Here is an 11,569-nt window from a genome sequence, read left to right as displayed (position 1 = left end):
GGTCAAGATTGCCCTAAGTTCGTCGGCCCACCCACACTATTCCATGATCGTCCAGTTAATATACTTGTTACCCCCTTTTGGCCGATTAATCCAAACTCTCATAACCGACTCATTATCTGTCAGATCATCTTGTCCGAGAAGATAATGGGGCAACTCATATTCGTGTGGTAAGCGATTAGCCATCTGCAAAAATCAAGTAACATAGGTTATGTTCCAAAAATTAAGACTTAGAGTCCAAAAATGCATATATTTTTTTTGAAAAAAAATTCGAAATGAGGGCTTTAAAAATGGCATTTTCCAAATTCCTGTTATAGCCAAAATTACCACAAACAATAACTAAACGAACTATAAACTTATTTTTGAGCAAAATTCAATGTGTACCCGTGATTACAATAAATAATGCTAAAAATAATAATTATAGCAAGTTAGTCGTTAATAAGAAATTTTGAACCATATGTGATGATTTTTAAGCATACAATGGTTCTAATGACCATTTTTGATTACCTTAAATATTTTTAATCACCAATCTTGAGCTATAACATTTGTAAGTCAAAGTTTAAAGCCGTTTGACAGAAAAATATTCATTTTGTTCAAAACGTACAAAATAAGAAAAATCAAAGAATAAGCTACATTTTTATAAGCAAATCAATGATATCATCATTTGAACTAGTTTTGAGGCAATCCTAAGTTTTAAAAACGTTTTAACTATAGGAAAAACCTTAATCCCAATTACGTGTAGTTTGACCAAAATGTCAATATTTAAGCAAACAAGCATAAATTGTTCCAAAATCAGTTTCTAAGCATTTTTAATGAATCACTATGCCTAACTAAGCTAGTAAAACATCGAATTTCCAAGAATTATACCAATTTTTACCCTAAAACCTCAACTAATGAATCGAGAGCCAAAAACTATCCAAAATGCTTCAATCAAGCCTAAAAACTAACACATAGCAATCACATTATCTATCTGGGCATAAAGGAATCCAAAATTGGGTCAAAAACAAAGTTTTTCTAAAAAGTCAAAAATTTGACTTTTGAAGAGAATTCGAATTTTAACTAAGAAGGAGTACCTTTTACACCAAATTGACGATGGAAATGCATTTAGGAGGCACGAGAGAATAAGATTTGAGCTTTGAATCGTTAATTTTGGTCAAGATTTGATGGTGGGATGGTGGTGGTGTGCTCGTCGGCTACGATGAACAGGGAGGGAAGAAGAGAAAAAAGAAAAGAGAAAAAGAAGAAGAAAAAGGAGAGGAAGGGAAGAAAAGGAGAAGAAAAATGGGCCCGTGTGGCTTACGGGCTTATTTTCCCGACCCGACTTGCAAATTTTATACTTTTTAGGATTTTAAAATTTTAATGAGGTTAATAAAAGATAAGTAAAATTTTACTTCGGATTTTAATCCGGTTATTTTTATATAATTAACTAGAATAAGAAAAGACAAATGGACGGAGTAAAATTAAATTATCTTATTTTATTAAAAACACAAATTACACAGGTTCTACAACTAAATTCCAGAAATGACGTGGGAAGAAAGACAAGTTTAAAGCTTCTTTGACCATCCAGAGTAAGTCAGCGGAGTGTACTGAAAATATTTCGAAATCACTTAACATCTTGCACTCGCGCTTTTGTAAATCTCCGATATCGTCCATAAGTTTAACCAAATCCCTTTTAACTTTTTTAGTGTTTGAAATTCCATCTCTTGGTCCAGTATCTCTATAATTAAGTTCAAAAAAAAGTTTTGACACTGTGTCTTGAAATAAAAGATCTTCCGTGCAGTCAGGATCACCGATAGTAAATTTAAAATTTGTAGATATTTCCCGAATGATCTTCCTTTGCGGAGTTGTAAATAGAAATTTTGACATAGTGAGGATTTGTACGAGTTCTGAATATATTTCTTTTCTTTTTGCGAAGAAATTCTGATGTATTCTTTCCTCGGTAGAATCCGGAAAAGCTTCAATCAATCTTTTAATGAGAAAGGAGGCTGGATCAAAGTAGAAGAAATCTCGGTTTCCATATTTTGAAAGAGGGTTAGGTTTCTTGCTTTCAATCCAAAATTCTAATTCAGAGATCATTGCCGCGACATAACGGTTTATATGAACTGGAGAAATTTTCTTATTGGTAAAGTGAGGGAGAAAACTGACGAATGACTCTAAATCGAATTTGAAATCAATTTCTGTATCCCAATACTTGACGAAAAGGTCATCCCCACATTCTTTTAACAGTTTGTGAAGAGAACGAATCTGAGAACGCAGCTCTTTTAACAGATTGATTTGAAATGTTGAAAACGGGAAGTCTGAGGACTAGATGTGCCTAATGAATGCTCTATAGATGTCTAACCTTCTACTAGGATTTAACAGATTTCCAATAAACGGAGCTTTTATTTTATCAGGGTGTCGTATCTCTTTGGGAGTAAATTCGAACAAGGCTGGATAATTGAAAATGGTTGGATATTCTTCCCGTATTTCATCTTCCATAATCAGGAGTTCGTTAAGACCCAGCCTCCCTTTTGGATCGTGAAGAGGGTCGAATCCTGGTTCATTTGAGTAAAACTTATCCAAAAGCAATGAAATCTCTAAGTCAGATGAAATTATCCGGCTTCTTGGGCTACAAAGATCAAGAATTAAGTCTTGATTAGATTCATCAGGGTTTAGATTTGTTTTAGGTTTATACAGAAAAACTTCGCCGGTTTCCGAAGTTATGGGAGAGCAACTGTCTTTCGCACTTTCTTCGTAGTCGGTTAAGTTTGAACTGAAATCTACAGAAATTAATACCATAATTAATATTTTATTTTTATATTTTTAAAAAGGGTTTACTGTAATGGCGACTTTAAATCCTATACCGACAAACTCTCTGCTTGTTAAGCATGTGTGATTCTTATCAAGTTATCTTTTGAAACAAGTGGCCAGGCAGACAACGGAGAGGCAGGATACTTTTGGTTCCAATATAATTGGAGACTGTTCGGAAAATCCAACAACCAAGTCCGTGTATAATTGTCTTTCTTAGACACCACTCAAGAATCTCAGATATCTTAACAGAACCAACGATTACCTTAACAGATAGAAAATAAGTCCCAGACAGCGGCGCCAAAAAAAAAACTTACTACTCCAGTGATATGGCCAAAACGGACGGTTTTATTTGTGCGGCGTCATTAGGCCGCAACACGTCAGAGTTAGCTACCACAGGGGCGTAATGGTTTTATTATTTATATTTAGCTGGGGTTCCTAGCTATAACTCACCTACTTGTCTTCCTTTTTAACGAGTAAGTGGTAAATATAACTCAGGTTCGTATTTTTGTATGTTTGCTCTGTAATGTGGGACAAAAGTGCCTATATAGTTAACCCTAGTGACAAGAGGTGATAGATTAAGATTAACAAAATAGAATAGTAATTTGACATTACAAGTAAAGATAGATAGGTATGAAGAATAGAATTCTGAAGGGGAATTATCGCACGAGTTTAACTTCCTAGGATAAACACTAAACCTCAATCAACTGGGCAATGAACCTAACTGATTTGTCACTAAGAATTTAGGCCTTGAAAATTCTGGCTAAGACGGATATCCCTACTCCCAACGTTAACCTAAAAGGTTTAAACGACCTTATGGATAGAATCCTAGGTACATGAACAAAGTGGTATACCCAATAAAGGAAAGTCTCAGCTTTTCTTAATCTTAGTTGGTCTAACTAAAGCAATATCCTACCACTTAATCACTATGCTATGCCTTAACATTAACAGACGTGCAATCTTAGATATTCTAAGGTACTGCTAATTGGAATAGAGGTCTCTCCTTTGCGATCACTTATTCAACCCCGAATCATCTTACAACATCTCAAGAACATTGCTTCTGAAGCGAATCATGCTTTTGAGTAAGCTAGTGTTCACTGAACTCTCTGTTGCTAACTCTGATCACAACCTAAATTGGCAGCTCTTCTATGACGAATAAGTGGTTATTCGTACGTAGGTACTATATCCCTATTGTGACGTTAAGCACACATAACTACTTACCTTGTATCCTAGGGTTGATCAGGTCCTAATACTAGGTTATAGCCACGTGAATAAGCGAAAAGGGTGATCCGTAACTTAAACTTCTAAATCGTTAGGGTTTCAGCACAATTGTATGATAAGTTTCAGAAAAAGTATTCAACATGTAATAAACATTTGTAACAGATAGATAATCATGCAAGATGAAAGCAACTTAAGATAACAAGATAACTTCATTAAATTAAGGAAAGCGTTCACCGTTTACAGACGAGATCTGGACCATTACAAGTGCTAACATCCTCTAGACCGCTCCTATTACAATCTTCGGCGTTCGCCTCCGGGTACTTAATTTCCCGCTCGGAGGTGAGAAGGCCTTGAAAGCTCTAGTGAGAGAAAGTGTATTGTAGTGAGAGAGTGAAGAGAGGTGTGTGGAAATTGGATGACAAAAAGCCTTTAAATAGACTAGAATTTTGCCTGCAAATGGCTGGCAAGCCGTTTGGCAGGCCGTATTTGGCAGGCCGTTTGCTAGGCAAGCCGTTTATCGAGCCCGTTTGCCTGACCGTTTGGCAGGTCATTTGCCATACTGGCAAGCCGTATGGCAGGCCGTTTTTGTGCCTGGTCAGCCTTGATTCACTGGATCATAACTTGATTTCTTGTCTTTCACCGTTTTCGCTCTAGAATCTTCATTTTAGCTCAATTTCTCTTGATTCTTTTTGCATCGTCTTCGTAATTACTTTATCTACAAGTTTAACCGAAAAAGCAATTATTTTGCCTACAAAGCTTTGAACTTTATGCTTTTGGGACTCAATATCGGGGGTAAAAACATGACTTTTTAGCCGATATAACTCTTATTACATGTTCTTGTTTGATTGTTGCTTTAGGACTGGTCTTACTATATATTGAGTGCATCTGGTAGATTTCTATCTGTATCATTATTAGCGTAGCACTGTAACACTGTATAATAAGTAGTGTAGTAGGACCTTTGTATAATGATTATAGGTTAGTTAGTTTATACTGTTATTGCCAACTTAGCCCGGTAAGTCCCCTCCTATTGTGACTGTGTCCACTCTACACATCATGTCGTTATTCTGTTTCCTAACAGATAACTAGGGTTAGGATTAGAGCTCAACTTCTAACACAACCTAGTTCTTAAATAAGGATAACCCCCTAGGTTTAGACACATTCCGATAGTGCAACCCTAGTGACATGTCGGCCCTCACTCAAAGAGAACTCCGAGAGTCGAAGACTGGTAGGACTGTACGATTGGCTCATCCGATCAAGACCCATACTATCCTATTTAGAGGCTCATTCTCATTACTACCTTTCCCTAGCCTAGATGTATATCATGGACATCATTTCCTTGATCTTCACACTCCGGTATTCCTCCACCTTTTTACTTTTCCAGTATTTAGGAACGTGTTAGATAAAACTTAAACTACTCTTTTATCCAGACAGTTTAACCAAGAACAGTTATCCCTTTGAAATTTAATTCGTTAAACCATTCAAAAACACGACCCTATGCCAACTTACTCTTTCTACCTTAGAAAGTGCTAATAAGATTTAGGCCCCGCACTTAAAAATAAAAAATTTATAGCCCTGCTGAGACCCGGTTGTCTACCTCGTTCTATGACAAACGTAACAGACTTTTTAAGTGATATCAGTAGTATATATAATTTATTGGTGCCACTGTCGGGGATCGAATATTCTAATCGAAAAAGTTTTAATCACAGCTGAAGAATACCGTAGGGTGGTGTCTTAGGAACACGACATATACAGACTTTGTTGTTGGATTTTTCGAACAGTCTCCAATTATATTGGAACCAAAGGATCATGCCGCTGCGTTGTCATCCTAGCCACCTAGGTAAGAAGTTGTCTGAAAGAAACTAGATTGGTTATTATATCGATAAGGTTAGCAAATATAACCGTTTTAATTAAATTGTCTATCCTTTCTGATTAATATCTGAAAGTTACATTTTAAGTTTTCATAAAACAGAAAATTTAAAAATGGAGAACCGGGTTACTCTCGCTTCTATGCAAAAGTCGTGTATAGAAAATCGAGGCCGACCAACAGTTTTAACTACCGAAGAAACTCCAGAAATTGATTCACACATTATCAAATTAGTCAAAACCTTCTGTCAATTTCAAGGACTTCCAAATGAAGATGCGAACTCTCACCCGAGTAAGTTCATCTGTCTGGAAAACTCTTATAAGCAAAGGATAAATTATTCAAATATTTTAAAACTCTATCTTTTTCAATACTCTTTATCTGCACACGCTTTATTGTGGTTTGATGTACTCGATTCCAACTCGATCCATTCATGGGAAGAATTAGCAACAAAGTTCCTGGTAAAGTTCTATCCACCTTTTCTTCAAACCAATCTGAAGAATGAAATCGTTAATTTTCGCCAACGAAATGACGAACTATTAAGCTTGGCATGGAAAAGATTTAAGAAGATGCTTAGGAGATGTCCAAATCATTCAGTAGGTCGACCGGATCTACTTTGCACATTTTACAATGGTTTGACCCAAAATGATAGATCCACTCTCAACATGGCTTAGCAAGGAAACTTCATGCTGCACACAGCAATAGAAGCATGGTATCTCCTAGAAACGATTGCAACACGGGAGGAAGACTGTAGTAATGAAGCTGCTAAGCCAGATATTTCTACACAAGCTTTAAAAATGCTAGAATCAAGGTTAGAAGATCTTAATCTTACACTTCAGAACTTTTCAATTCCTCCTACAATAAATTCCGATGCTACCGGAACCAATCTAAGGTATCGTTACCCTAGATGGGCATATAAACAGCAAAATAGCTTGGATTTCAATATAATATTTCCAGTACACAAACCCTCTGTAAACTATCAGAGAGTATTAGCTGATTTTATGACGAAACAACAAAGTATAAATCTTCAAGTCATGGAATGTCAAAATGAGTTTGATAACCTGATCTCCACTTTTGAAAAATTAATAGAAAGTTTTCAACTTACTGTACAACTTGTCAGCTAAACTCGAGACGAAATACAAAGAGTTTGATGTCCTAGTTTTAACTAGGGGAGGGAAAGAAACAAAAGTAGATAAGCCAGCAAATATGGAGGAACCCCCTACTCAAAACCTTTCTGAAACAGATCCCATAACGCTTAATCAGCCTATAAATCCCCCGGATTCTGTTACCCCGGTCACCCCGAGATTATTCCGAGAGCTCGAATACCTTTCATGGGTAGACTAAGGAAGGAAAGGTAGGAAACCCAATTTGCTAAATACTGGATATAATTAAAAACCTCCACTTGAATATACGTTTAGTAGATGCATTAGTCGAGATGCCAAACTGCGCTAAATTTTTCAAAGAATTACTTTTGAATAAAGAACGATTAAGAGAGATAGTTAGATTACCCTTAAGTGAGAAGTGTTCGTTAGTTCTACAACATGGGATTCCCCCCAAGTTAGGAGATACGGGAAGATTCGCTGTACCTTGCTACCTGCAAGATGTCCAAATCAGTAATGCTTTGGCAGATCTGGGAGCCAGCATAAACCTAATGCCCTACTCCCTCTTTAAGAAGCTAGGACTTAATGAATTAAGGCCTACGCGAATGACTATTCAACTCGCGGATAGATCAGTAAAGATCCCTCGAGAAATTTCTAACGATATCCTATTAAGGGTGGATAAGTTCGCATTCCCCGTTGATTTCGTAATCTTAGATATTGAAGAAGGTACGAAAGTTCCGCTCATCCTTGGTAGACCATTCTTAAGCACCACCAAGGCTGTGATCGATGTACACGAGAATTGTTTAAAACTGGGGGTTGGTAAGGAAGAAGTTACGTTCAATTTCGACCAACTTATGAGCCACCCTAGGGAAGAAGATGTTAGTCTCACCGATTCTCTTTAAGAACTCATTGATGAACATCTGGAGGAATCCATGGCGATATGCAGTCAAGATCAAATTTTTAAGGAATTATTCCCCACACCATACAAAGAAAATCTCGACACATGCTCGACCATAGGAAATGGTCAACCACAATCTTTCACCACCTCAAGTAATTCTACGGGCACGACTATAGCACCATTGGGAAAAGGAATCCCATTACCTCTATTAAGGGAAAGACTGATTGAAGAAACGGATTTCATTCAGGTAAATCAGGAAGCACATCAAATGGAAGACTGTGAGGAGACTCCTGAGCTGTCATACGAAAAAATGAAGAAGTTTTGGAAGATGAGGCATTAAGAAGGACAATTTCAAGAATAAAAGAACAGATAGCTTCAGTTACCGCTCTCCAAGAACCTGAAGAAACTGAGTACCAAGAAGGGTATGATCCATTGGATAGAGAGGAAACCATCAGGATGAAATCATTTGTCGAGGAACTGCCCGAGTTAGAACTCAAGGAATTACCTGAGCACCTGGAATATGTATTCTTAGAAGGAGACTCACAATTACCAGTCATCATCTCTAAGGAACTTACGCCTAAGGAAAAGGCAGAATTAATTAAAGTCTTAAAGTCACACAAGAGAGCGATTGCTTGGAAGATTTCTGATATCAAAGGAATCAGTCCAAATTACTGCAGTCACAAGATCTTCATTGAAGATGACTTTAAGCCATCAGTCCAGAGACAGCGAAGGATGAATCCAAAGATTCAAGAGGTCGTCAAGAAAGAAGTAATCAAACTTCTGGACCCCGGTCTGATCTATCTAATTTCTGATTCATCATGGGTCATTCCTGTACAAGTTGTACCAAAGAAATGAGGGATGACATTTATCAAAATTGAAAATAATGAACTGATACCAACTCGGGAAGTCACAGGTTGGAGGGTTTGCATAGATTATCGTAAATTAAACAATGTAACCATGAAAGATCATTTCCCACTCCCGTTCATTGATCAAATGTTGGAACGATTATCGAGAAACGAGTTCTATTGTTTCCTCGATGGTTTTCCTGCTATTTTCATATTCCCCTCGATCCTAAGGACCAAGAAAAAACAACATTCACCTGTCTTTACGGAACATTCGCTTACTGACGTATGCCCTTCGGGCTATGTAATGCGCCAGCAACATTTCAGAGGTACATGGTAGCAATATTCCACGACATGATCGAACGTTGCATGGAAGTCTTCATGGATGACTTCTCTATTTTCGGAAGTACCATCGATTTGTGCCTTTCCAACTTGGACAAAGTGATCACCCGGTGTGAAGATTCAAACCTAGTGTTAAACTGGGAGAAATTTTACTTCATGATAAAAGAAGGAATAGTTTTAGCACACAATATATCCAAATCAGGAATAGAGGTTGATAAAGCTAAAGTAGAAACCATAGCCAAGTTACCAGAACTAACTACAGTCAAAGCAGTTCGTAGTTTTCTGGGACTCGCCGGATTCTACAACCGGTTCATCAAGGATTTTTCAAAGGTCACTCGACCCATTACTCACCTCCTTGGAAAGTATGTTCCATTAAACTTCACTGAAGAATGCACTCAAGTGTTCAATTACCTGAAAGAGTAGCTCACACACGCACCTATTATGATTGCTCCAGATTGGAGTTTACCGTTCGAAATCATGTGTGACGCTAGCAATTTCGCAGGTTGAGCCGTCATCGGCCAACGGAAAGATAAATATTTTCATTCGATATATTACGCTAGTAAAACCTTGACTGGAGCTCAAGAGAGCTATACAGCCACGGAAAAAGAATTACTTGCCGTAAGTATTCACCTTCGATAAATTTCGATCATATCTTGTCCTATCCAAGACTACAGTCTATACAGACCATTCGGCACTAAAATATCTGTTCAAAAAGCAAGACGCAAAACCGAGACTTCTACGATGGATTCTTGATAATGCTAAAAACGAACATATATTTCATAGCATTATTCCTCAAGAAAGACAAGCTTTTAGTTGCAATTGTTCTATTTACAAGTGATATTCGTTTAAATAATAAAAGGTGAAGACAAAAGACAGATTCGACGAATTGAAGACGCAAACGACCAAAAAGCTCAAAAGTACAAAAGACAATCAAAAAGGTTCCAATTATTGATAAGAAACGTCTCGAAATCACAAGAGTACAAGATTCAAAACGCAAAGTACAAAATATAAAATTGTACGCAAGGACGTTCGAAAATCCGGAACCGGGACCAGAGTCAACTCTTAACGCTCGACGCAACGGACTAAAAATTACAAGTTAACTATGCATATAAATATAATATAATATATAATTAATTATATTAATTATATATATATTATATTTATAAATAAAAAAACCGTCGGCAGAGAAACTCCAAGGACTGAGCTGAAAAATTAACCTCCGCGACTCGCGGAGTTTGAAGAGGCTTTTGCCGCGAGTCGCGGAGCCCCAAATTTCAACTCTGGCTATAAAGCAAACCGATTTCTGATCATTTTTCATATTCAATATCTATCTCTCTCTCAATATATACGTAATATATATATATATAATTTATATTTTAATTTTAATTTTAATTTTAAATCCTAATAATAAGGATATGTTAGCGAATGTTGTAAGGGTGTAAGTCGAAATTCTGTCCGTGTAACGCTACGCTATTTTTAATCATTGTAAGTTATGTTCAACCTTTTTACATTAATGTCTCGTAGCTAAGTTATTATTATGCTTATTTAAAACGAAGTAATCATGATGTTGGGCTAATTACTAAAATTGGGTAATTGGGCTTTATACCATAATTGGGGTTTGGATAAAAGAACGACACTTGTGGAAATTAGACTATGGGCTATTAATGGGCTTTATATTTGTTTAACTAAATGAAAGTTTGTTAATGTTAATATAAAGATTTACAATTGGGCGTCCCTATAAATTACCATATACACTCGATCGGACACGATGGGCGGGGTATTTATATGTACGAATAATCGTTCATTTAACCGGACACGGGAATGGATTAATAGCCACTAGAATAATTAAAACAGGGGTGAAATTACATTCAAGGGTAATTGGTGTAATTGTTAACAAAGTAGTAAAACCTTGGTTTACACGCAGTCGATAACCTGGTGTATTCATTAAACAAAGTATTAAAACCTTGTTACAATTCGAATCCCCAATTAGTTGGAATATTTAACTTCGGGTATAATAATAATTTGATGAGGACACTCGCACTTTATATTTATGACTGATGGACTGTTATGGACAAAAACCAGACGGACATATTAAATAATCCAGGACAAAGGACAATTAACCCATGGGCATAAAACTAAAATCAACACGTCAAACATCATGATTACGGAAGTTTAAATAAGCATAATTCTTTTATTTCATATTTAATTTCCTTTATTTTATATTTAATTGCACTTCTAATTATCGCACTTTTATTTATTGTTATTTAATCGCACTTTTAATTATCATACTTTTTAATTATCGCAATTTTATTTTCTCGCACTTTTATTATTTACAATTTCATTATCGTTATTTACTTTACGCTTTAATTTAAGTCTTGTATTTATTTTATATTTTACATTAGGTTTTAACTGCGACTAAAGTCTTAAAATCGACAAACCGGTCATTAAACGGTAAAAACCCCCCTTTATAATAATAATATTACTTATATATATATTTGTATTTTTATAAAAGTAAACTAAT

The 11,569-nt window shown here is 36.2% G+C and overlaps 1 protein-coding gene across 1 annotated transcript; it reads left to right on the top strand.

The window, feature by feature from the left end:
- The first annotated feature begins 7,301 nt into the window (after positions 1-7,301).
- On the top strand, positions 7,302-7,868 carry LOC139854542 (uncharacterized). Its single transcript, XM_071843842.1, has one exon. It carries the CDS (start codon positions 7,302-7,304, stop codon positions 7,866-7,868), a length of 567 nt encoding a protein of 188 aa, XP_071699943.1.
- The last annotated feature ends 3,701 nt before the right edge of the window (positions 7,869-11,569 follow it).

Source organism: Rutidosis leptorrhynchoides, chromosome 6, assembly GCF_046630445.1.
Source record: "Rutidosis leptorrhynchoides isolate AG116_Rl617_1_P2 chromosome 6, CSIRO_AGI_Rlap_v1, whole genome shotgun sequence".
In the NCBI taxonomy this organism is placed as follows: domain Eukaryota; kingdom Viridiplantae; phylum Streptophyta; class Magnoliopsida; order Asterales; family Asteraceae; genus Rutidosis; species Rutidosis leptorrhynchoides.
Note: the sequence above shows the minus strand (reverse complement) of the source record. Positions and strands in the feature narration are given on the sequence as shown.